We start from the raw sequence: 27,996 nt of genomic DNA, 5'->3' as shown, positions 1-27,996 counted from the left end.
AAAAAACTAGCGGGGGAACCTTGGGAAATTAATTTAACCCCAATAACCCCCCTTCCCCCCCCCAAAAAAAAAAAAAAAAAAAAAAAACAAAACAAAAAGTGAGGGATAACAACAGACAAAAAATCTGAAAATTCTATTTGTACCCACAGCGTGCCAAAAGGTTTAAACAAAAGACTTCAGGATGATAGATGACAGATCTTTTATGGAGTATTTATGGGAAGGCACAGAGAAGAGTTTTCAGCATGGAGAGGGGTAGAGGAGATGAGATCACACATGCTTTGGAGTATTAAGTCATGATGGTTTAAATGAAAGTAGTACTCTGACCAACAGGTGTGTATCCTCTAAAGACAAATGTACATATTTAGTGACATATAGGTTGAAAGTGATGATGATGGTATTTACTAGCTATGAGAAATGCAAGTACTGGAAGAGACTGTTCTTTCCATAGTACATAAACATAAAGATTGTCCTGTAGTTTATCTGATACACTGAACTATATATCTGTGCATGTTACACTTGCTTATGTAACAAAAAATCAGCTCTATCTGCAGTAAAGGTTAGAACATAATAGTTTTATTTGAAGTTTTTTACAATAGTCAATTCCTATTTTAGGCCCCCCTATTTTATTTCCCCTAACACTTACAGAATAATACTGTTTAATTATAAAAGTTGATTCATCTTGCCAGTATTTTGTGATTATAAAAGGCACCTTTCTCTCTACTTCGTGTAAATTTCATATCTGGTTATCTCATGATTTTATGGGATTAGATGATTTGGATCACAGAATAACTCATCTCTAATCTTCTCTGTTATTGTCCCACTGACTAACATCAGTTCTGGGAATTTAATGGCTTAAAACTCCAAAAAAAATTCCTTCTTCCCTATTCCAGTCAAGGGCAATAACCCCAGTAGGAACCTTGTACCTACCCCCAAAATGAAAGAATTCTGCTTTACATAATAGGATATGTTTCCCCAAAGTTGCCTTTGAAAAACTATGTTGTATCTGTTACAAAGGTTTTGTTTTTCTTTCTTAATGGGAGAAGGTAAATTAGAAGGAGAGAAAAATGCTTATAAATTGAAAATATAATTTAAATAGAAAAAAACTATTCAAGAAATTAATATAAATTATGTATATTGCAAATTTTTTTTTGCCTTTTGGAGGGCAATTGGGGTTAAGTAACTTGCCCAAGGTTACATGGCTAGTTTTTTTGTGTGGGTGTTAAGTGTCTGAAGCCGGAGCCGAACTCAGGTCCTCCCAACTCTGGGGCCAGCTCTTTACTCACTGCACCACCTAGCCACCCCTTATATTGCAAATTTTGATTCAGTCTATTCACCTGGGACAATGTGAATGCCAGAGCTCTAGTCTCCTCTCTTGCTCAAAACAAATTGGGAAAATATCAAGTTTCATTTTTTAAAAAAAGGATGTGGTATTTTTGGAAGACATCATTCTATTATATTATGATAGTGGCAGGATTGGGATAGGCAGAGAATCAACTCATTAGGAGGATTACAGTAAGCCATTCATTTTCAGAGGCCTTAATGGAAAAAAAATGGGCATTTTTTTCCAGCCCATTAAGGTGCTTACTAAGCCTGATGCTCAAAGAAATACAGGTAATTCTCAAATGAGTCAGGGAATTATTACCAAATGAAATCTTCCCCCCCCCCCCCCTGACAGCCTTGAGTGCTACACTGGTATTGCTGACATGTCTTTTTTTTTTTTTAAAGATCTCAAGAGGAAGATTTCTAGACATTGGGTACAGTTTATGTGAAAGATCTTTGGGAGAAAAGGGGTAAGAGACATGGATGGGAAGGCAGAGTTGGGTTACAACCTGCTCCAATGAAAGAAACATGCTCATTGTGCGATCATTTAGGCAGTGAAATGTGATCCATGTAACTGAAAGCAAGTCATATCCTGTCTCTGACCCTCAGTCTCTTCATCTGTAAAATAAGGGACCAGATGATCTCATAAGGTCTCTTTCAGCTCTTAATCTAGAATCCTATGAATCCATCGTGAAACAAGCAGATGGGCACTTGCTACTTCTTATTCTCCAGTTTCTGGTTTCCTAACTAACTAGTATGCACACGTTATGAATTTTTCCAGATTTTCAGGGAACAGAAAAACCATACTTTATTCTGTTTTGTTTTTCATCTGATTCTTCATGACTACATTTGTGATTTTTCTTGGCAAAGATAATGGAGTGGTTTGCCATTTCCTTCTCCAGCTCATTTTATAGATGAGGAAACTGAGAAAAACAAGGTTGAGTGACTTGCCCAGGGTCACACAGCTAGTAAATGTCTGAGGCCATATTTGAACTAGGGGAGATTTGTCTTTACAACTCTAGTTGTCACACTCTATCCATTGAGCCACCTACCTGACTCCAACAGACAGTCTCTCCCCATTTGGTAATTGCACCCCTTCTTCTGAGTGACAGGAACTGGGGGAGAAATACTGCTATACTAATGAGGAATTGGCTATGCTTATTCATAAGGTTCTAGAACATTTTATAAAGGAAAACCTGTGGAATATCCTTTTCTGGAGACTGTGAAGAAAAAGGTAATAAGACTGCTTATCTTTCTGACATAGTTGGAGTCTGGCCCAACCTATAGTCAGAGGACTGAACTTAGCCTCAGAACTTTCCAGTCCTAGGAGTTTATTATTTCAATGCAACTGGGGAGAAGGGGCTTAGGGAATAAGCATTTATTAATCACCCACCATGTGCTAGGCAGTGTGATAAGCACTTTACAAATATTACCTCATTTAATCTTTACAACAAAACTGTAAGGTAAATACTTTTATTATACCCATTTTACAGTTGTAGAAATAGGAAGAAGTTAAGTGACTGCCCCAGGATCACACAGCTAGTAAATGTCGGAGGTCAAATTTGAACCCGGGTGTTCCTGACTCCAGACTTGGAACTTAATCCACTGAACAACCTAGCTCCTCTTAATTGAAAGAAAACAGCTGAATTTCCTTGCAAACTCTTTCTGGTTACTAGGTGACAGTAATGAAGAAGCTATATCCTATTGTGTATATGTATAAAATCTATCTGTCTTTCAATATGAAAAAAAAAATACTCTTCTTAAATGGTTCTAGAGTAGTTTGGTTTGCAGGAAAATACCAGTATAGCTTAACTTTTCTCATTCAAACAATTTCCACAAAACTTTTGATCTTTCTAGCCAGGCCAAGGCATCTGGAATGATAAAAGGGCAATTTCAGAGGAATGTTTGTCTCCAGACCTTGAAACCATGATGTTTTTTCAGTGGTTTGTTTTAGCTTAGCATAAACACCTACTTCATGTCCCTTTCAAACATTATCTGCACATAATAGCTAGGTCTCAGTGATTATGAAACTGTCATTGAGGTCTAGCTAATAATTGGAAAAACTAATTTCAAAGTCATGAATAAATGATTTTTAAGTTACCGTGAATGGAAAAATATCAGCCAAGACCTTGTTTTATGTGCATAAACTGTCCACTTATATTGCTATATTCCATAGTTCTATCTATGGAAAAATGTATGAATATATACTTGTATTTTATAGTATACAATATAGCTACATATAATATATATATGAGATAACTATATATATAACATACATAGTATGTAATATTGTATGATAGGTATATTTCTATATTAGATGAAATTTGTGCTTATTCACTTATGATAAATAATCATAAAGCTAGCGTGATCAGAACATTGGACTGGAAGTCAGGCTCTGGGTTTGATTTTTTGTCTCTTCTGTTCCCTAGCTATGAGAACTGAGTAAGTCCCTTAGTCTCTCTAGAGCTCATTTCCTCATCTGTAAGATAAGATGGTTGAATTACACAATCTTCAAGGTTCTAAAGAGCAAAAAGAAACTACTTAGGTAAAGTTCTTTGCAAACCTCAAAGTGCTATATAAATGTTCCCTATTAATACATAGTACTTTCCACATGTCTTTTGTTAACATCTGTGTGTTTTCCCTTACTGGTGTATGAATAATTTTATTGCAATATCATTTCTATAGGGTGGTTTAGGTTAAACCATGCCTGAGCCCCAGGAAAGACCTTTAGAAAGACAAAGGTCACCTACTGCATCCTGGGTTATCTCTATCGGTCTTGACCTTTGTCTTACCACTGGACTTCAATGACTCTGGAGGAGAGAGTGAGACTGATGACTTTGTACAACTCTTCCTCATTTAAATCCAATTCATGCACAAGTCAAGACATCAGCCTCATGATGTTATTGGTCTTCTTTGGGAATGAAGGCTCAACAATTTTGTGCTAGGGAAGCAGCAGTGTTAGGGAAGATGAAGGGAATTCATTCTTGGCTCTATCTAGTGGAGTTCCACTCCGTTCCAAGAAACATCTACTACTGCTACAAGTCCAGAAAAGAGAATGCACTATAGGCTGAGCATCTTGTGCTGTCTCCTTGGGTTGTGAGCCTGGCTGCTGGGATGTTGCCTTGAGTGGTGCTCTCTTGTACTAATGGAGAGGAAGAACTAGTCAATACACTGGAAAACCTCCATACTGTAAAAGCTTCTTCTGTGTATTTAATGGTCCACATTTTAGCAGTGTCCTCCTATATGAACCAGAATTCATTTTTCCTTAATATTCTGTATGTAATGACTAACATGGAAATATGTTTTGCATGTTGTACATGTATAATTTTTATAAAATTGCTTGCTCTCTGATCGAGGGAGGGAAAGGATTTGGAACTCAAATTAAAAAATGTATTTTGGGGCGGCCAGGTAGCACAGCAAGTAAGAGCACCGGCTCCAGTGTTGAGAAGACCTGGAGATCGAATCCTGGGCTCGGACACTCAGCACCACACCCAGAAATAACTGACTGTGTAACCTTGAGCAAGTTACTTAACCCTGATTGCTTAAAAATTTAAAAAAAAAAAGAATTTTAAGCATTGTTTTTACATGTAATTGGAAAAAATAATTTTCTAAAAAAATTCACTATGTGATTGTTTAGATGTTTTTTGTTTTTCATAATATGAATAGATAGGTGTTCATGATTAATTCTACTCACCAAACTGGAAATCATGTTGAGGAATGTGAACTTTCCAATTAGACTGGTAGGTTAAAAAAGGAGATTGACTCAGAAAAACTGGTGAGATTGAAACAGACATGGGGGATTTTGCTCCATACTCTGTAACTGATTTTGGCAGCTAATTCTCTTATGAGTACCTGGAGGCAATGAGTAAAACATGGCCTCTGCAAAGTGAATGATCTGATAACAATCATGACTTCAAAAAATAAATGATGACGTATATTTTATACCTCTTGGTGGAAAGGTAATGGACTATAGACAGAGAATCAGATATATATTCTTAGATATGGCCAATATCTTGATTAGTTTGTGTGTGTGTGTGTGTGTGTGTGTGTGTATGTGTAACATACATTTATCATAAGGGAGGACTTGTACTCAGTGTTTGGATGGTAGATTAGTAGGCACTGATATGATAAAAAAGAGCATTAATAAAGTATTTTCAAAGTTAGGGAACCATAAAAAAGCGATCTGATATAAAGATTCTGTGATAATCTATCCAGTTGCAACATGATAACATTTTTAAAAACTTTTAAAAACAGAAAATTTATTTACTGTTAGTTTGTTGGAAGGCACAAATATTTAACATTTATCTTATGCCTGCTTTGACCTATTTATTCTACAATATTACTTAATTCTTTTTTTCACTTAAATATATAAGATAATCCATGACAGGGTAAATTTCATCCCTATAAGTGCCTTCTTTCCTTCTGCTATCAATTCAGCAATCAATAAGCACTTATTAAGCGGTTACTATATGCCAATCACTTTGGAGAGAAGAAGGCTGGGGCCATAAAAAAGAGAGCAAAAATAGTTCCTGTCCTCAAGGATCTCACTTTCTAAAAGGAAAGAAAAATCACAAAATTAGCTTCACACAAACAAGATAAATAAGAGTAAATGGAAGGCAATCCGAATAGGGAAGGCTTTAGTAGCTGGAGCGACCAAAAAAGACCTAAAGAAAGTAGAATTTGAGCAGTCTTTAAGGAAGTCAGGAAATCTAAGACATAAAGTGGAAAGCATTTTGGGGATAAGAGACAATCAGTGCAAAGGTTTGAGTTAACTTTTTTGTGTGTTTATCATGGACCCTTTTGGCAATCTGGTGAAGCTTTCTCAGAATAATATTTTTAAATGAATAAAATAAAATACATAGGACTACAGAGAAACCCAATTATATTGGAATACAGTTATCAAAATATTTTAAAAGAGTACATGGATTCCTTGTTATGAACCCTTGCTGTAGACCAAAGATAATGTCATTTAAAAAATATTCTACATCTATACCTTTACATTGTCTATACCAATTAAAAGTAATAGTTATAAATCTTAGACTAAAAATGTATTATCAGTTATTACCTACCAATAGTTATTTTATATATTATATAGTTGCATGTAGAAAATACAGAATGTTTTGAATAATAAGATATTAATCCAACATATACATATCATATTCATATTATAAAAGAACTATTTAGAATTCATCTTCTTCTAATCATTGATTTTCTTATATTTAAATGCACACAAATATGGATTGACCAACTCTATTTTTTTTTTAAGAAAAAATATTGTATTTCTTCCCTTTATCACATAGCTTGAGAGGCAAGCATGGCAGAAGGGATAAAGAAGCTGGACTCAGTACCAAAAAGACCTGGGTTCAGGTCCTGCCTCTGACTCAGACTATATGACCCCCAAACAAGTCACTTAACTTCTCAGTCATCAGGGCAACTCTCTAAGGCCATAAATTTCAGCAAAGGGGATAACTTGCATTGGTAGAGGGGGTTTCCATATCCAGGATTACTTCATATCAGTATAATCACAGATCCAATACCTATATAGTATAAGCATTTGTAAGCAAACTCTACTGCCCTAATTTTATGTCTAAATAGACCACTGCATCCTAATTTGAGGTCTCTCAGAGCTTGAACTAATTCCCAACTTCAAGTACCAGTCTTCTCCTTTAGCCTTCTCTTTTCTATGACTCTCCCTGGTATTACAGCCTTCAGCCTTTGCTGTCATTCTGATGTACACAATCCCTGCATCTTTGGTCTTTATCTCTTAATTTGATTATTTCTCCTTTCATTCATCTTTTAAAAATTTTTTTCCATCCTTTCTCTTCCTCCAAAGTCTACTTTTCTTTTAATCACATTTTGTTCCCTTTGCCCCCTTCTATTCTGTTTTCTCTTTCTCTTCTCTCACTAACTAGGCATAATATAGAACAGAGATGATCTTTTTCTCCTTTGTATTTGCTGTGCACATTGAATTGCTGGTTTTCCTGACTTTGCCATTGGATTCCTATGACTATGAAAGAGAGAGTGAGGCTGATGATTTCCAATTCACTGGCAGGTCAAGATATCACCCTGTGATGGCACTGGTCTTCTTTGAAAACAAAGAATGAGCAACAGCTCATTGAATAAAGCTTAATGGTTTTTATTCTTAATTTGTAAAGCAGATGACTTGAACATATCTTTCTTTATATATCAAAAAGGTTAGGTTACTTTTTGTATGTGGCCCTTGATGGAATTGTTTTCTAATCGGCTTAGTGACCCCTAATAACAAGAAGATTTCCTACTCTCTACCTCAAAAGTATCCAGATTAATTTGTCCTTTGGGGTTCTATCTACCTGGAATCATGGTATTGCCACAAACGTAGCTCTTGTGATACTCTACCTAAGAAAACAATACTGTTAAACACACACATACACACTAGGTATTTCCAGGATTTCTGATTGAAATGAAAACTTACAAACTACAATTTTTCTAAGCATTGTAGAGGCTTAGAACTGGATGCAACCTTGTCATATGATTTCTATGATTTCATCTGTCCCTCGCCTTTTTTTTTTTTTTTACAAAATCATATTTGAACAGTTAAGCAGCTTATTGTTGCTTTTTTAAAACTTCTAGATTTAGAATTCAAGTTACATGAACCAAAATAATAACAGTAACAATACCACTAAATTATTTTAAAAATAGAAAATAGATTTAAATAAAAAAGATAATATGAGGGACGTGAAGGTCCAATTAAAATAAATGAGCCCACAATGCCTAGCATAGTTGTAGATACCCAATAAACACTTATTGACAGATGGTTATCAAGTTTCAAATTTTTTTGTATACTTTGCTTTCAACCAAATAAAAATATTTTTGGCATCAAGATCAAAGATTAAATGAATAGGGAGGAAAAATAAAAAAAAAAAACCTTTCCCCTACTTATTTTTATATGACAGACATCATCTTGAAAACAGTATGATTCAGAAGAAGGAATGCTGGACTTGAAAGTCATTAGGACCTGTGTTTAAATTCCCCCTTTGTCACTTTTATAAGATAGGCAGTCTTGGGGCAGCCAGGTAGCACAGTGAGTAAGAGCATCGGCCCCAGAGTCGGGATGACCTGGGATTGAATCTGGGCTCAGACACTTAGCACCCACCCAGAAACACCTGACCATGTAACCTTGAGCAAGTTACTTAACACCAGTTGCTTTAAAAATGAAAAAAAAAGGCCAATCTCAAAGATAGGCCAATCTCCTGGCATTTGGGGGCTTAAAATAGGAATGAAATGAACTGGAAGTGTAAGGTCTGGTGGTTAATAAAAGGAAATTTACTTAGCAATAGCATGGAAGGGCTTGCTATTTATTGAAGGCCACAATGGTGATTCAGGTGAGTTGGGCCAAGTAAAACTATAGAAGGGTTTCAATACGGTTTGCTTTTTTTTTGTTTGGGAAGGCAACTGGGGCTAAGTGACTTGCCCAAGGTCACACAGCTAGTTTTTGTGTTAAGTATCTGAGGCCAGATTTGAATTCAGGTCCTCCTGACTCCAGGGCTGGTGCTCTATTCACTATGCCATCTAGGCCCCCCCCCCCTTCAATATGGTTTGAAGAAAAGAATCAGCATATTTTATCTACATAGCAGGGGACTCTATAGATATTTTTCCTCCTACAGTCACTTACTAATTTCATGCACTTGGGCAAGTCACTTAAAGTCCTTGAGGCTCATCTGTCTCATCCTCAAAGTAGAAGATTGGACTAGATGAACTGTTCAGTGTTCTCTAGCTCGAGGTCTGTCAAATTCTTTAAGAATAAAGATTGTATGTCCTGGGATGCTGTCTTGAAAGCTGAAACTTTCAGCATACTTAACAGAAGAAAAGTATATTAGGATTTAATTTTAATGATCACTATCACTAAATTATTATTTATGGTTAATGCTCAATATTGGTTGCAATTAAAATCCACCAGAATTTTGATATGCTACATTACTCTGGCATATGAATGGATGAAAATGGAGAAATCATTAAAATGAGATAATTAACTTCCTAAGCTTATAAAACTACATTCCATTTGTTTTTATTACATTCGCTATGGAGAAAATTTCCTGAAACACTATACTATCTACCATGAAACTTTTAAGGAAAGAAAGATACAAAAAGAATGATTAGAACAGGGATGGACCTGGTAAACTAGGGGGCAAAGATAAAAACAAAAAGTGAATGCTCTGGTATATGAGAAAAGGCAACTATTAATTTTAGGTCAATGTTAAATTTAGCTTTTGGCAAAACAGAAGATTAACAATTGAAGTCAGTCTTGTTGAATTTGGGTTTTAACAGAAACTCTAGAGTGTGTTGAAAGAACAAATAGAAGAAAACCTCAGTATGTGGAATTCTCTGTTGAGGCCCCCCAACAGCCATCCAGAGCCTGCCTGCCCTTCTCCTCTAGCCATATGGCTATCGTTTTCCAATGGCTATCGTTTTCCAACTTCAGCTACAGTGATAGCTAAGTTTGGAAAGATAACAAAGGGAAATCCCAGGTTGCCTTTTTAAAAAGTATTAAAAAAAGTTTTCTAGACTATTGTTTTTCTTTTGTTTCCTTGCTTTTTGATGGTGCTGTCTCTAGATATTTGAACTCCAATTAATGACAAAAACATCAAAACATCAGTAGCAGAAGCAACAGCGGAAGACAAAGAAAAATCATTGAGGAGCTACTGGTGTCATGATCCATAAAAATAACCAAAACACTTGTGGAGGATGCTGTGGATCTTTTAAAGACTATGTTACCTCTACAAAATTTCTTCTTTACCGTGAACATTCTCTATCCAGAGAGAGAATGATGTGGCATTTTGCAGTATCGATGTTTCTGGCTGAATTCTATGGAAACAGCTTGCTCTTAACCATTGTCTGTGGAGTGGTTGGTGGTGGCAGGCTCTGTTTTGATCCTGGGAACCATCGTTAGAGACTGGGTAGATAAGAATGCAAGGCTCAAAGTGACCTAGACTTCTGTTATTGTATAGAATGTTTCATATCATCCTAATGATGGTTTTCTTACATAAAGCTGACCATGTATAATAGACGGGTTCTTACTTCCTATCATCCTGATCATCACTATTGCAAATATTGCAAATTTGACCAGCACGGCACCTGGGATCACAATTCAGAGAGACTGCATTGTTGTTGTTACAGGGCATGGCAGAAGCAAATTCGCAGGCATGGAAACTAAAATACGAAGAAATGACCAGTTAACTAATATTCTGACCCCTATGACTGTTGCTCAGTTAATGACATCTGGCTCTCTATTGACTGGCTGTTCATTTCTGGATGGGATTTGGTGTCCATATGTGTATAGTACTTCTTACTCTGGAAAGTTTACCAGAAAAGCCCTGCTCTGGCTTTGAAAACTTCTCCAAAAGCTGATGAAAAACAAAACAAAACAAAACAACTGAATTTACACAAAGATATTGAGTCAAAAGCCCAGGAGGGATCCCATCTTATGAATGAAAAAGATCCTAAGAAGTATGAGTTTGAGAATGAAAAAGAGTCTGGTTATGCTTCCCAGATACTGGAGCCTTTCCATACTTTCTGTGAGGGATGGATCTCATACTAAAACCAACCAGTGTTTCTTGCTAGCATGGATCTTTCTTTCCTCTATGTGACTGTCCTGGGTTTTGACTGTATCACTACTGGTTATGCCTACACTCGGGATCTGAATGGCTCATTGCTCAATTATCTCATGGCAGCCTCAGTCATCATTGGTGTTATGGGAACAGTGGCTTTCACCAGACTATAAGAGAAATGTGGCCTGCTTTGAACAGGTCCAGTCTTTGGAATAACACACATGGCCTGTTTAACCCTCTCTGTGGTATCTGTTTTCATGTGTGGAAGTCCTTTGGACTTAGCAGTTTCTCCCTTTGAAGACATCTATATTAAGTTGATTCAAAGTAAGGAATTGTCCCTAATAGTACCTACAAAAGGACCTGAAACTTTCTTTGCAACTGGAATGTACAATTTACTAAATGAGTCTTATCCTGCTAAGGGATACACAGAGATGAGTCCAAAGCCCATACCTTTAATCTCCGTCAGTCTGCTGTTTGCTGGTGTCATTGCTGCTACAATTGAATTGGTCTTTGGGCTTTGATTTGACCATGATACTGTTACTACATGAAAACATAATAGAGTCAGAACGAGGCATTATAAATGGTGTACAGAACTCCATGAACTCTCTTCTAGCTCTTAGGTACTTCATCATAGTCATCCTGGCCCCCAATCCTGCAGCTTTTGGTTTACTTGTGTTACTTTCCATCTCTTTTGTGGTAATGGGCCATATGGTTTATTTCTGATATGCGCAGCAAACTCTTGGAAATTAGCTCTTTCTTTGTTGTCCTCATACAAAAACAGTCTCCAATAAAGCAGAAAGTAATGTGTCTGTTGTGCAACACAGTTAGTTAATTGTTACTATCCCTGTTACATAATTGTAGCACCAGTCCTAAATGGTCAAGATGTTTCTTTTGAGTTTATGACAGTTATGCCTTAAGGGGTAAGCTTCAAAGAAACTAAACATACGGAAAAATGAATTAAGGAGTCCCCTTCATATCTAGGGATTAAACCCCAGGAAAAACATGCCCACCAAAATGAAATATGGGGAATATATTGGTAATGCTAATATTACCCTTTTGCCCTAAGGGTAGAGAGAACCTAGAAAAGAGATATTTATGCTTTAATATGGTTGCTTTTTGATAGATGAACATTGTCTCTACATCTTTATGCTCTAGAATTCAGATGCATCAGTTACCTCCTAAAATGGTAGTTGTACTCATTTTTTTTTAAGTAAGGCTAGCCTCATGCTCCTTGTATCTTATCCCCATCATTTAAATGTAGTTATTAAAATAATTTCTTCTCCAACCATGAAAATTGGAGTTTGTTAACCTGGTCTCAGTATTATTCTATTGCTGGGGAGGGTCTGAGAGATATGTGGAAATTTTGATATGCATCCCATACTTTCTTGCCATGGATATTTTGGCTGAACTTGGGAGAGCACATTTATTTATATTACTACCACATGATACAGAATAGAGCAAGATATATTACACATATGTAGCACTTCATATAACAAAGTAGCATATAAGCCACAGATGTGGTTATAACATAGCATTATAAACCATCCTTACATGAAGATGCAAGACATGTTGAAAGTAGTCTTCATATGGTTCTAACTGAATTATATAAGCTAGGAGCTAGAAATGAACATGAGAGGGATATATCTGAATTTTATTTCTGCCACTGAATTAAATCACCTCTCTAATCTTGGATAATGAGAATCTTAAACCTGGTAAGTTCAATGTAAAGTTTGAAGAGTAAACTGGCAAAGTTTTTGTTTTATAAACCATCTGACTTACTTTAAAGCAGACTTTTGGTAAAGTCATTGTATCTGTACCTTTATCGTAGTCAGAAACTATTTTAAAATAGTTGTATAGTAAGAATGGGCTCATAAATGTGTTCCATCTAAATGTCTTTAGAAAAAAAAAAGAACTTTTGCATTTTACTTTTGAAGGTTTACCAGTCATTATAGAACATGCCAATGCCAAATTGGCATTAGTCATTTATGTACTTTCATGGAGACTGCAATATTTCTCTAGGAGTACTTTCTTCTTTTTTATGTGTTTTAATATTTTATCTTTTCCTTTTTAATTTTTCCTACAATGTGACCATTTGATTTACTTTGTTGTTAATAAAAGCTTTGTAATAAATATTTCTATATATAAAAAAGAAAGAACAAAGGGAATCAAAAGGTTATAAGGGCTCCACCATTGATGCAAAGGGATTTTATTTCCCATTCAATTGTGTTACATAGATCTAAACAAGACAGTTTACCCAGGTTAAGGGCCTAATAATGGGCCAAACCTAGCCCTCAGACAAACACTAGTGCCAAAATAATCAAATTTGTTCAACTTATCTTTGGCAATTATAACAGACTCTAGGTGAGTATGTCTTAAACTCTCTGTTAATAGAGGAGCTTAGAACTGATGTTTTGCCTCAAGCCAGAATAAATTTCATGTCTTGAACCTGGATCCTCCTATAATCCTTTGGGGCTAGAGATATTTGGTGAGTCATGTGAAATTGTATATTTTTCTCTGGCATTTTTAATTTCTGTATTCCCAAAGTGTTTATAACCATTCTGTCTAGTTGCACAGATGACAGAATAATATAAAAGATTAACTTTATGCATCAAAGAAAAAATCAAGAAATAGATCCAATAATACTCATTGATCAGTAACAGTTATGTACTCAATTTTATTTTACCTTTTTACCTGTAGAACATGTGCTCTGTAAAGTGCGAATGGAACAGTGTACACATTTGTAAGACTAGAATGATTCTTTGCTCAAATTATGTATATTCCTCAGCTTCTGGGATACTTGTACTCTAACCTTCTAACTGTGTAGCCTATAGTCCACTGTTGGGAAACCAAGGGTACATACCCAGTCAAATCATGATTTACTTTGTCTAAACATTCTGGTCTAAATGCCCCAATAAGAGTAGACACAAAAAGAAGAAAGTGATAGATTATACACTCAACTTTCTAGATTTTCAAGGACCTTCTATTAAAGTGAGATTGTCCTTTGTGAATTCTGAGGATGACAGGTTGAATTATTCTGATTTGGGGGTGATGTAATGCCACTTACCCTTTTTCTGAACTCTTCAAAGTTTGTTGTCCTAAAATACTGGGTGCACGGCAGACTATGTCTGACATACTACTCTTTCGCATCATGAAATCAAATATTGAGTAGTTATGTCCCCCAACAAAGTACCTCTCATTTCTATCCCATCAGGCGGCTCCTCTTTGACCATGAGAATCAGATATGGAACAGTAGTTCCCCCTTGTTTGTTCCCTTAACTTTTGAATGGTGAAATTATAATTTCATCTTCATGGAAACTTTCAGGCCTTCACTATGTTGCCAACACTCAGGAACCGCTCATCTCTTCCCATGACAGATTGACTGCATCTGTCTAAAGCACCATATCTAAAGCCTGAGTGTGATCATCCACCCAGGATATCTTCCCTCCTTTGTCTTCTTTTCTCTCCCTACCCTTGCCACTTCAATACACATGTTATTATCTCCTCAAAATACCTGGCTTCTCATTTCATCAATCTCTTTAACTCAGATGACCCAAAACTTCATTTCATCTCAATCACACAGTGATGTTCATATTTTTGATCTTGCCACTACCCATTAGTGACTCATGGCCCAGAACTCTCAAATTCGCATGTCTGACCACAGCCTCCTTTCTTTCCATTTTTCCCTCTCCTTCATTCGTTTCACCATCTCTTTGTTACTTCACAACAACCCTCCATCCTCACCTTGTGCTCCCAAACCATTAACCCTGCCCTGACCTTACTTTTCTCCCTTTGTAGTCTTAGCCTTATGGTAATCAGTTCAACTATACTGTCTCCTTTATTCTTTAATTTCTTGCTACCTTGTCCTATTCATGTCCTGTCAAACTCTAATCTTAAATTACTTCCATCATCTATATTTTCTCTACTCCTTTTCATTCATATACCACTGAAGGAAGTTACCTAGTCAGGCTAACTGGCTCCAACTAATGAATTAAATTTATCTGATTTCAATTGGATCATCACTTCTCACAACAATCTTTTTATTCTTCCATGACTGTCACACTGTACAGTGGCCGTTCCAAATCTCCTCTTCTCTCATTAGGCTTATGCCCCTTTCCCCCTTTCTTCTCAGCAAAACATCTCACCCCCTATATTCTTTGCAAGTCCAAGGTCTGATGTGTTTGAGGTTAGGGTTTACTGATAAAGATATTTTGTTTCTTTTGCAAATAATATACTTACCTTGTTACATATGCCAGCTAAGTAAAATCTATACTAAAAAAAAAATTACAAAATTTACAAGTTTTCTTTTATCTATAGTAATATAATAGTCAGAAGTCTATAGCTTGGTCTTTGAGAACCACTGTACCAGAGAAATTCACTATTTCCTAGGCAGCCTATTTCATTTTAGGATAGGTCTAATTGGAAGTTATTTCTTAAACTGAGTCTAAATCTGGTTTCAGATAACTTATAGTCATAGATTTTTTTTCATGCCAATTCTGTTCTCTGAAATTATACAGACTAAATCTAATATCTCTCCACTTCCTTAATAAGTGTAGTAGGCATCAGCTGCCTGCAAGATATGATTCAAAGGTCACTGGAAACCTCTGCTCAACCCTCCCTTCTGCTCCCTAAAGATATCATCCTATAGATCTGCCTCCATTCTAACATTAATGATTCATTCTCTTGGGTTAAGAGTGACCCCTGATGAGATAGCACTTTAAAAGCCATTACCACTTTGGCATGTTCAAAATCTTAGAAATTACAGGGCAGAGTGCTGAGGGAAGGGGATTTAGAAGAGGCAAGTCATCACAGAGGAGTGTAGAATCTGGAGTTACCACTGGAGAAGGGCAAATCTGTCTCTGTACTGGAGGTCTCTGGGAAGCTCTGAGGCAACCTGAGAATTCTAGGACACAAGGTACTTGCTGCTAATATGAAGGGAGAGGAAATTAAGAGCATGGAGAGAAACTTGGAGTGGAGTGGGGGTGGGGGAAGGTGACAGGCCTTTCAGGACAAACTTCTGCTACTTCACAGCTTTAAACATCACTGGCCAACTCTGACATGAGTCTAGTTATTAAAAGGAAATAATTCTGGGGAAAGAGAGGGCTAATCGGGCCATTCCTTTTTCTACTTTAAGTTGGAGACAAGGAAAAGTGAGTTAGGGAAACAATGTATTAACAAAAGCTTCTATGTGGAAGGAAACAAACGATAGCCTGAATACTGAAAATGGATTCATTAAATGACAACAGTGTCTTGAGCTGTATTATAATATTATAAAAGTATGTTACAAGACATGAATTAAGCCTTTGGTATGATTCACATAGTGAGAGAGTGAAAGTGTATTCCTGTCTCCCTCTTGCAGAATTATCTGTCTGTCCTTCCTTCTTTCTTCCCCCTCTCCTTCTCCATTTCCCTCTCCCTTCCCTTCCTTCTTTGATCCCCTCCCTCCCTCCTTCCTTTCTTCCTTCCTTCCACTTTTTCATTCCTTCCTTCCCTCTATCCTTCTCTCCTCCTTCTCCTTCCTTCCTTCCTTCCTTCCTTCCTTCCTTCCTTCCTTCCTTCCTTCCTTCCTTCCTTCCTTCCTTCCTTCCTTCCTTCCTTCCACCTATTCTTGTAAGTGGTTTCTCATCTTGTAAGTGTGTTGTTCAGATCAACTCCTTGGGTTCCCACATGGGTCTGTCTGAGACAACCTGCTCAATTTTTCCATGATGGTATTAATATTCCATTAGAGCAGCAATAACTAGGATTCCACATAGGCTACTGACTGAAAGTTTTAGGGATACAGATGCTGCTGAGGCCTCTGTTTGCTCTAGCCTAAAGTTAGAAGGAAAGAGGAAGGAAGGAAGGAAGTGGGAAGGAAGGAAGGAAGGAAGGAAGGAAGGAAGGAAGGAAGGAAGGAAGGTGGGAGGAGGTGTGTTGTTCAACTCCTTGGGTTCCCACATGGGTCTGAGACAACCTGCTCATGAGGCAGTAGCAATTTTTCCATGTTGGTAGGTTTTGTTTTGTATAGGTTTTTTTTACTGCTGTGAGAGGGATTCACCCTGTGAGGCCAGGATTCAGAACACAGAATCACTTCACTTATTTAGAGGGTTGGCTTTGTTCTACCTTTGTACTTTCTTGGTTCTCACCAACCATGGGTAGTTTCAAGTTATACTGGCCTCTGGGATACACCATTGTGTTCCAAATGAGGTGACTCACTGTTAAAACAGTGTTTTACCCTGAGCAAATGTATATATCCCACTTGAAAATGTTTTTGTGATACTAGGGATTTGGACTGAAAATAATTCAGAATCTGGGAATGAAAATTAAAAACCTTAAAAGCTAAATTCTAGCATTAATGCATGCATAGAAAAATTTCCAAGTAGAATGTTTCCATGTAAAAAGAAGAACATTTTACCATTTTGTTCTAAATTAATCTGATTTTGGGAACAAAGTGACTTTTTCTCCCAAATATAAAAAAATTACTGTGCATTTTGAGAAAAAGAAAAAAAAGAGGAAGACAATAAGTCTTCTCTCAGTGCCTTGAGTAAGAAAAAAAAAAGACAGTAAGTCTTCTTTCAGTGCCTCGAGAAACATAGGTGATTAACAAATTTTAAATTAGGAAATGGTTAAACAGAAAGTGATGCCTGAATGCAACCGAATATTTCTGGGCTCTAAAAAATGATGAATAAGAAGATTTCAAAGAAGTTTGGAAAAACTGTATGAAGTGTTGTCAAATGAAGTAAAACCAGGTTGGTGGTTAGAGTCCAGAAGGGAGAGCCTTCTAAGCATGGGAGACAGAGAAAATTCCTGGAGCTGAGAGATGGAGGGTCTTCTTTGTGGAACTGCCAGGAGGCCAGTCACTGTATTGGAGTATGTGGAAGAGAGTAAAAAGGGCCTAGGTTATTATTATTATTTTTGGCATAAGTTTTTCACTATTGTGAGAGATAGAGGGTGGCCAGGATTCAGAACACAGAATCATCTCACCTATTTAGGGGGATAGGTTGATTTTGTTATACCTTTGTCATCAAACAGAAAAACCTGAGAGAGTGGAGGACGGGGAGGTTTGAGGAGGGATGAAGAGGTTTGGAAAAGCCAATATGGGGAATGAAACAATATGTTGATAAGGGAGTTATCTGAAGGCTTATCTCCTTCCTTATCAACATCTTTGTCTTTTTCTCTCAGCAGACCTTCAGCTTTTGCTGGTCTCACTGGTGCACCCTCCCTTCTCTATACAGAGATCTGGAATATTCAAAAGTGAGAGGAATCATGGTATAGACTCAAATCCTAGATCTACTAATTGCTACCTATGTGACTTTGGGCAAGTCACCTAACCTCAGAGCCTGTTTCCTCAGTTGAAAAAGAAGTTTGGACTGGATGCTTTCAGGGGTTCCTTCTGGCGTGAAATCTATTGTACTACAAAAGAATTATCTTCAGTCATTGAAAGGGAGGATTCATGTGAAAGTCAAGTTTGTAGAGCTGAAAGGTTATTTTTCAGTGTAGCAGCTCTTGAAATAAGTACCCATGTCCAACCCAGATACTTTGCAAAGCTAATTGACTATTTATTGCTTAACTTAGTCAAATCTCTTCAAGGAAAGAGCCCTATCTGCCAGAACTGTGGTGGGCAAACTTATCCTACCTTGAAATGACAATTTAACTATTTGTTAAGAATCAATGTAGTATATCACTTTTAGAAAGACAAAGGTAAATAAAAGCCAATAGCTGAGGTTTTAGAGACTAAAACTGAGATACTGGAGTAGATGCAGAGACACCAAAAGATACAGAGATGTACCAAGTAGAACAAAGGAAGAGTAGAAACTCTCAGCCATCTGTTTACATGGTCAGTCCCTAGAAGGTACAGAAGATGACACTTTAACTTCAGTAAAGTTACTAACAATCTATGTTCCTCATCAGTTCAATTTAACAAATACTTAGGAAGCAAAGACTACATGAGTAATCATAGCTCTTTCCCTTGACTCCCTCCTTCCCTTCCCTCTCCTATTCCCACATAAATGCCAGAACTTAGAAGGGAAAGGAAATGTTCACTGATTTCTCACCTCTTATAAAAACTGAAGGTTCTAGTCCCCATAATGTTACCAGATCTGAGTTGCTCTAAAATCCCATTATATTTCAGCCCTGTTTAACCTTCTTAGGTTTCTTGTTTGAACTAGCTTTATTCAGTCATTGTTCCTCTTCTAACAAAGAGATGAGTCTCTTCAATCCACAGGTCTATCATGATTTACCTCCAAATAATAGCCTTATTTAATTGCTTCAAATAACTGCACAGAAGATTAAATGAGCAAAATATACTTTTCAGACTATGGATGGGGTACACCTGGAAATATTCCACTCACCTGAACATATTCTACAAAGAAAATGGTGGCATAATTTTATTCTAATTATTACCTGAGAATGTGAAAAGAATTAAAATAATGGAGTGCACCCCATGACAAAAAAGACTGTCTTCATAAAGAAGACCCTTTTCAGGACAGTAATTTGCATGTTACAAAAAGACAACAGTAAAGACATTTTAGCACAAGTTGGCACCTAACAAAAGAGGAAGAAATTGAATGCTTTTGAAAAAAAAATGTTAGCATGCTGAAATGATGAGGGAAAAGATACTCTACCATATTTAGGGTATGGGTTGAATTATCTAAATTTATGAAATTTCTTGCTGGCTTTGAGAGATAGGTCAGTCTGTTCTTCAGGGAAATTAATTTTTTTTACTAGCTGTGGCTGCCATTTTATGACTTATAATTAATATTTGAATCTCATACATGTTCATACTATTTTTTAGTTACTCGTTCTTTAGAATATATAATTTCTAATAGCCATCAAAATATTGACTATATAAAACTATTATTAGGTCCCACAAGTAAAAAGTGACAAAATAGCAAATATAAAATGAAACCACAGAATCAATAAAATATTTTTTCTTGATGTGAAGAGAGGGTGACAGGGGAAAATCTGTTTGTCTTGGACTTAGAACAGCCTGAATCTGAATTCTACCTTTAACACATCCTAGCTGTGATACACACAAGTCATTTCATCTCCCTTTTTTCTGAGTTTCCTCATCTGTAAAATGAGGGGGTTGGATTCTATGATTAAACAGGGACTATTCTCCTCTAAATTTGCAGTCCTGTGAACCCAAGTCTAGAAACAGAACTCTAATCCAGGCCATTTACCTTGAAGTTCAGTTTCCTTTTCTTACTACTGCCTACTAGCTAATATTTACTTCCAGCACACCCTCAACATTAGTCTCCATGTTCCATTTCAGGTTTTCCCTTTTAATTCACAATCTCTCTGGGTACCAGGAATGTTCAAATATTGTTATGGAGTGGGAGATGAGGGGACAGTCAAACACATTTTTGAGGGTCAAATAACATTTATTAGGATCCACATGATAAATCTCTCAGGTGTATCCACCCCTTCAAGCACAATTTATCTTACCCTATATGCTTAGACTTAGACAAATTTTTCTTAAATTTCATTTTGTAGTGTTATTGCATAATTTTCTGTCCCTCCCCCTTCCCTTCACACGCACATACACACACACACACACACACACACACACACACACACACACACCAAGCTCTTTGTGTCATGGACTATTTCCTCTTTGTCTTATATCCCTAGGTCCTTGCACAATGTCTTGAATATAGCAAAAACTTAAAAAATGTTTGCTAAATTGAATAAAAGTGATTGTGAGTCCTAATTATAATATTATCCTTGATTTTATTTGTATTCTAATGGACCAATGGTTGTAAACATTTTATAACTATATCAATTTACTTTGCTAGGTTCCAAATTTCTTTAAGCCAGCCACCAAATAATATGTGTGGTTTTGTTCTTTTTGATGGCTAGAAACTATTGACAATGTTCTTTGGGTGTTACTTCATTGTTCTGAGTCTTGCAATTACCACACTCTCCAAAGAATTAAATTTGCCAAAAGGTAACGGAGAGGTGTGTGGGGTATAAGCATATTTAGCAACCAAAATTGGACAGAACTGGAACATAGCTAAGTCTTGACTGGTGTGAATATCGAATCCCTTGAAGTGGTTGTACATATTATAACTTATAGTATTCAAAATTATAATTATGTGAAAAATACTACATGGTTCCAGCCCAATGGAAATAAGCAGCAGAAATTAAAATAATATGAACATGTCAGGTGATACATTTGTACCTAGCTGTAAAGCATAGCATTAGCAAGATGAGTGGCTTGATAAAGTCAGTTGATTGATCAGTTGTGTAGTGAAAGTGGGCTCAATGTCAAAAGAAATAGAGAAAGAGTTTCCATACATTGGAAAAAGTTCCTGTGTAGTCTCTACTGGGATGCATGGACTAGAGTCACACAAGATAAGGAGGCTTGAAAGCACTGTTGGAGGTGCATAGATGAGATACATTGATGAGATCACAGCTCCATCTATTATGTAATCTTTTAAGCTTAGTTAACACCATAAACTTGGCTTTCAAAGAAGCACCAGTCATCATTCTGGAAAGTATTTATTTTTTTCCCTCCTGCTTTTTCAAATTTTCTTCTGCTAACTACAATGACAACTAACTCTTATAATGAAAATTCTTAGTGCCCTCTGATGTTGACAGTAAGAGTTCCTCCTCCTCCTCATTCTCTTCATTATCATCATCATCATCATCATCATCATCATCAATCATTGCTTGCCAGAGTCTTATTTCATGGAAAATCTAGACAATTAATTGCTTTTCCTTCTCTTTGCTTAACCTCCTTAGGTTTCTGATTACGTGATCTGATTGGCAGCCAGCCTTGGTGGGTGTGTGTGTGTGTGTGTGTGTGTGTGTGTGTGTGTGTGTGTGTGTGTAGATATGACCTTTCCTTCCCAAAGGTACAAACTCCACTTCAGGAGTGTTTCAGTTCTTTTCTGTGCAATATATAGGCCATATAGCCTATCAGGGATGAGGAACTTGTGACCTTAAAGCTACATGTGGCCCTCTAGGCCCTCAAATGCCACCCTTTGACTGAATCCAAACTTCAGAGAACAAATCCCCCTTAACAAAACAAATCCCCTTAATAAAATGATTTGTTCCGTGAAGTTCGAATTCGAAGTGCTGTACTTGAGGACCTAGAGGGGGACATGTGGCTAGAAGACCACAGGTTCCCCACCACTGGTAACTCATTATTTGTTTGGCTTACAAATTATTTAAATAAAACAACTCTTGATCTTCTATAATCATCTCTGGGTATTTGCCTGATTACATGGTGTTTTATCCTTTTCCTTTCTATAAGGAAGAGGCCCTGAAACTTTTGTTTGAGAGAGATAGAGTACCAGGCCTGAAACCAGGAAGACCTGAGTTAAAATCAGGTTTCAGACACTTGCTAGCTGTGTGACCCTGAGCAAGTCATTTAACTCTGTTTTTCTCAGTTTCCTTATCTATGAAATGAGCTGGAGAAGGAAATGGCAAACCCTTCCAATATCTTTGCCAAAAAAAACCCAAATGGGGTCACAAAAAGTCATAAATAACTGAAAAATTGACAACAGCAACAATTCCATTTGTCTCTTGCTCAGAGAATATGTGCTAAATTTAACTTTATAGCAGGGAATATATTCATGACATATAGAAAGCAGGAATTCACTCAGAATGTTACTTGTAGCTTTTATTTCTGATTGGCTAGAGGATGTTTGATGCTGTAATATGTTATTAGAGTAGCCCTACCTGGGGACTGTGAAAAAACAGACTCACTACTATATTGTGGTTGTAGCTGTAAATTGCTTTGGAAAACAATTTTGAATTGTGCTAAGAAAGTGATTAAAATCTGCACATGCTTTGACTAACAGTTCCCACTGCTGAGCAAATACTCCAAAGAAATCAAATATACATATATTAAAATAATCAGTGGTAGAAAAAAAAAACCCAACCCTGGAAATAGTATATATTCTCATTGAGCAGTAGCTAGAGTTGCGGTACATGAATATATTAGAAAACTACTGTCCTATAACAAGTGATGAATATGATGACTACAGAGAAGCATGGAAGACTTACACGAATTTATGCAAAGTGAAATAAGCAGAACCAGAAAAGCAATATACAGCAATGAAAATGGAAAGAACAACAATAAATTAAAAAGTCAAATATAGTGTCATGATAATGAGCAAGGCTGGCCCTGAAAAAGGGGACCTATGGGCACAGAACTCTGTAAAAACTCTTGGACTTGGTTGATGTCTCCATTAGTTTTGCTGAATTGCTTTTTTCCCCTCAATTTGTTGTTTTTTATTTTTTGTTACAAGGGATGGTTCTCTTGGTAGCAGGCAGCTAGCTGGTGCAGTAGATAGAATGCTGGGCCTCAAGTCAGGAACACTCATCTCCCTGAGATCAAATCTGGCCTCAGATTCTTACTAGTTGTGTGACCCTGGGCAAGTCACTTAACCTTACTGTTTGCCTCAGTTTTTTCAGGTGTAAAAATGAACTGGAGAAGGAAATGGCAAACCACTCCAGTATCTTTGCCAAGAAAACCCCAAATGGGGTTATGAAGAGGTGGGTGCAACTGAAAAATGACCGAACAACTCTTGATATGGGTATTCATGATAATGAAGATGACCTTAAAATTTTTTAAATAAAGAAAATTCCATATTGGAGGGGGATGGGGAAGAATAGCTTTTCTAGGACATTTCTAAAGGATACTTACTTACTTTTCTGGTATAGTTTTGTCATTGGGGGACTTGTTTAGGTAGTTATTTATATCTATATCTCTATAGGTAGGTTGCTTTTCAAATTAAATACTTTTAAAAGTATAAGCTCTTGGGAAAACCAAGTTCCTGTATTCTCCTTTACTCATTGTGACTGACAAATTCTTTTAATTTCTCTTTCTTCTGGTTCCTGACTGTCTTCAGTGGGGGCTAAAATAAAGGAATAAGGTGAAAAAATCAGCAGAATTCCATCTTGGATTCATGAGAATTTCAACTATTTATCATTTTTAAAGTAATGTCAGGAAAATTGTTTCTCTAGAATATACTAGCCATTAGCACTTCACACATTTTTAAGTGCAAAAAAAATATGCCTAGAGTTAAAACTTCTTCTTTACTAAAATTGAATTATGTTATTTTTGGGGTGAATGACTACTGCCACCAGACACAGCAGCACTTAGATGTCTTGAAATTACAAAGTTGTCATTTCAAAAATGTGATGGTAAATGTTATCACTCATGCAGAAGGAATAGATTAAAACCACTGGGGTATTTGATCATTTCCAAATCACAGAATCTCGGATTTGGAAGGGATCCTAGATCTCATCTACTTCAAACAATATTAGAATATAACTTCCCTCTACAACATACCAAATAAGTGGCCATCTAATCTTTGCTGAAAGTTCCAGCACCTCTGAAGGCAACCTTCTCTACTTTGGGAGAGTTCCTTCATCAAGCTCCAAAATGCCCCTTTACACCTTCTGGCAACTGCTTCTAATTCTGCCTTCCTTTGGCACCAATAATAATGATAGCTGACATTTATGTGTTTAGATGTTAAGTTGTTTATAAGAAGCTCAATTAGCAAAATATGATTAGAGTCACTTTCCTTTGTCATTTCAGCTTGAGTGGAAATTGGACACATCTACAGCTGATTAACAATTATTTTAAAACATTCATGAGATTTGCCACCAGAGAGTTGAAAGCACACATTAAGTAGATTGCCTTTTGCTTACACAAAACGATAAGCAATTTATAGTCTTCCTGCACAGGGCCACTGCCTGTCTGTAGCTATTCAGTCACAAGTATTTCAAATAGGTTGTCCATAACAATGCAGGTCCATGTCTATCCTGGACCATGCATTCCACCTGAATCTTGGGTCTTTTTTCTTTCCATATTACCACTGTTCAATTGTTTCTAGATGAAATAATACTTTAGAAAAAAAAATTTCCCATCTGAGATTCTTGACTCTGGCAATCTATTAGACTTGAAATCTCTTCTCTGTTTGTAATATGGATGTGAACAACCACTATTGGGTTTCTGCTTCTCAGGAAAGAACCATAAACTATTTTTAAAATTTGTGGATCTGATGTTATTCACTTATTTAATGAATTGTCTATATACCTATAAACAATGAGAGTGCAGGAATGATTTCCTCTCTGAATGTCCAGTCTAGGAAGCCATCTTCTTCTGTTTTCATTTTTCTTATTTGTCCAAAGGACCAAAAGGATTTTAAATGAGAGGTTTACTAAAAACTAGGCTCTGAAATTTAGATTAGATATTTTGTGACAATGCGGTAAGAAATATATATTAGAGAATTACTGCGCATTATGAGATGATAAATCTCACCTACTGTAATACCAACTTCACCAACAAATACTAACATCTTGGGCCAATGCCCAAAGTATGATTTGGCTTCTGTTGTCTTAAATTTTCAGTCAGTCTGGATTTAGTAAAGGATATAATCTCCTTACATAACACTATTTAAGATGACAACCACAACCACCTGCTTTGGCTCTCCCTCCCTCCCTTCCCCCAACATTCATGGGACTGCTGATAGACTATATCCCTGTGTGTACATAGGCCCAGAATGTGATTTTCCATTAGTACCTGATTCATCGTTATTCCAGAAAGTTCTTGGGTCAGGCTTAGTCAGGATGTCAGCTTTATTACCCGGCTCTTTCATCTATAAAACACAAGGAAGAACACAATATGATACAGACTATGATGTCTCAGATGCCTGGACTGCTGAGGTGCCCATATGATGTCAAATTTAACAGTCCAAGATTTAACAAAAGTTATATGAAATTATGGAGCTGATTATCACCACCTCCTATATTCCTTGAAATCTCTGTGGATAGAGAACTAGCCTGAGGCTGTCTTTCCTCCTTTGGTTAACAAGATTCCTTAAACAATCTCCTCAGTCTCCAGGAGTGGTCTCCTTCCATTTATACCAGGTAGTAGACCCCTCCCCTCATGGAGAGAAGAAGGAAGTGTAAACTGATATTCAAAGTTCTTAACCCTGCTGTCTGAGTGTCCAAATTAGATCAACTGGGTTCTTCTTGATAACTTCTTCTAAGTTTCTATATTGCTACTCTATACTGGTTCTTCTCCTACCTGTCTGACTGACAGTCTCTGTCCTCAGTCTCCTTTGCAATCAGCCAAATTATGCTAAAGGTGGGTGTCCCCAAGAATCCTGTCCCAGATCCTCTTCTCTTCTCCCTTTATATGATTTCACTTGGAAATCTCATTAATTCGGATACATGTATATATCTTCTCTACACTGCAGATCTACTTGTCCAGCCCTCACTTCTCTCCTAATCTCCTGCTGCCTGTTAGACATATCAATCTGGATATCCCATAGACATCTTAAACTCAGCATATCTAAAACTAAACTAATTATCTTTCCTCTCAAACTCTCCTCATTTCTGAACTTTCTTATTACACCCTTATTCTCCTAGTCCCCCATACTAAAAACTTAGATGACATTTTCAACTCCTCATTCTCACCTCTCATTTTCAATCTGTTGCCAAGGCCTGTCCACTTTATCCTCCTAACATCTCTCATATATATGTCTTTCCTCTGACACTGTCAAATGATCTCTTATCTGGACTATTATAACAGCCTTCTGGTAAGTTTCCCTACCTCAAGTTTCTTCCTATTCCAATGGTCAAACCAATCTTCCTAAAGTGGAGATTTGACAATGTCACCTCCTGCCCCGCTGCCATTAATAAATGTCAATTTGATCCATACCTCTTAGACAGTCTTGGAAAGTCTCTGTTTAATATTTAAAGCTTGAAACAACTTTTCTCCCTTCTACCTTTTTAGTCTTCTTCCACATTACTATTATGTACTTTGCAGGCCGTTGACGTTAGCCTCCTTGTTCTTTCTTAAACAAGATACTTCCTGTCCTCACGTCAGACATTTTCACTATCTTCCAGACCTGGAGAGAATTCTCTCCTTCCTCATCTTTGCTTCACAGCTTCCTTCAACTTTCAGCCCCCATCCTACCTCTGTAAGAAGTCTTTGCTGATCCCTCTTAACACTTGAGTGCCTTCCCTCTGTTGATTATCTCCAACTTATTCTTTATATATTTTGTATGTAGTTGTTTATATATTGTCTCTCCCGTTATTCCTAATGCTTAGCACACTGTCTGGCACACCATAGGTGTTTGATTATTGACTGCCTGACTGGTAGCTTCCAAGGCTTTGAGATAAGGAGATCAAAGGACCATAGATTTGGAGAGGGATAGGAACTTATTAGAGGTCATTCTATTCTGACTCCTTTATTCCCCATTTTTAAAAATGGGGAAACTGAGACCTAGAGAGATAATGTGACTAGCCAGAAGTAATATAGGTAATTAGTTATATTGCTGGGTTTTGAATCTGGGTTATCTGACTCCAAATTGAACAACCTTTGCATTGTAACATATTAGAGTACTCTGAGCAAACAAACACCACAGCAGGAATTCTGGTGGCTTTTAGGTCACTTGATGTAATCCTTATGTCAGTATCTGTTCTGCCTCTGATGTATCCGGATCACACATCATTTAGTAAAGAAGTGACTTGACTTTGTTCACATAGTCTCTCCTCCCTCTTCCTCTCCCACCCTGGGAAAGGAGTGGCTCTTCCCATCTGCAAACTTTCCCAAGGTGGGGAAACAATTGGGTTCAACAAAGCGGACCCCATGTCTTGCTCCAGGGAAGGAAGGTTCCCAAAGCTACATGGTTTGCTTAGATGTTTTTAGCCACCTGTATCTTCATTCAACCCCCAGTCCAAACAAAGATAGCAGAAATTTGGTCTGGAGATTAAAGTAGGGTTAGAGGTCACTGGTTTTATCATCCTGGGAACTGGCAATAACTTTTGGTATGGTTTTAAGCTAATTATTTATTTTTCCTCAATTGCATACTACTTAAGGCACTTTCAACACATTGTGTATGTATATACAGAGTATGGAAGACTCAGTTTTGGCCCCAGAGGATATTATAATTGTATGGACCAAAATTAACTACCATGTAGGTGCTAAATAAAATGCCTGTTGATTGATTGATATATTTCTTTTTTCTTTTTACAATTTTTTTATTTGTGTTCTTATTTCCTTTTTTTCCATCCAATCTCCATTTTTTTGTGATTGCTAAAGGCCATTAGCAGGGCAATTGGGGAAGTTTCAATACTAAATTTGAGG

General features: G+C 36.8%; 1 protein-coding gene and 1 pseudogene across 1 annotated transcript in view; one reads left to right on the top strand and one right to left on the bottom strand.

The window, feature by feature from the left end:
* SGK1 (serum/glucocorticoid regulated kinase 1) overlaps positions 1 to 27,996 on the bottom strand; it is a 178,859-nt gene that overhangs the window by 30,216 nt on the left and 120,647 nt on the right. Inside the window, exon 3 of the mRNA XM_069077337.1 lies at positions 25,423 to 25,498. Coding sequence (XP_068933438.1) covers positions 25,423 to 25,498 — 76 coding nt within the window. The remainder of the gene's footprint in view (positions 1 to 25,422; positions 25,499 to 27,996) is intronic.
* Positions 1,733 to 16,439, top strand: LOC138153199 (ferroportin-like; annotated as a pseudogene).

The sequence above is a fragment of the Petaurus breviceps genome, unplaced genomic scaffold, assembly GCF_028583685.1.
Source record: "Petaurus breviceps papuanus isolate PSGF00001 unplaced genomic scaffold, PetGlider_PUasm1.0 90977, whole genome shotgun sequence".
Lineage (NCBI taxonomy): Eukaryota > Metazoa > Chordata > Mammalia > Diprotodontia > Petauridae > Petaurus > Petaurus breviceps.
The sequence above is the reverse complement of the archived record's forward strand: the minus strand, read 5'-3'. Positions and strand labels throughout refer to the sequence as shown.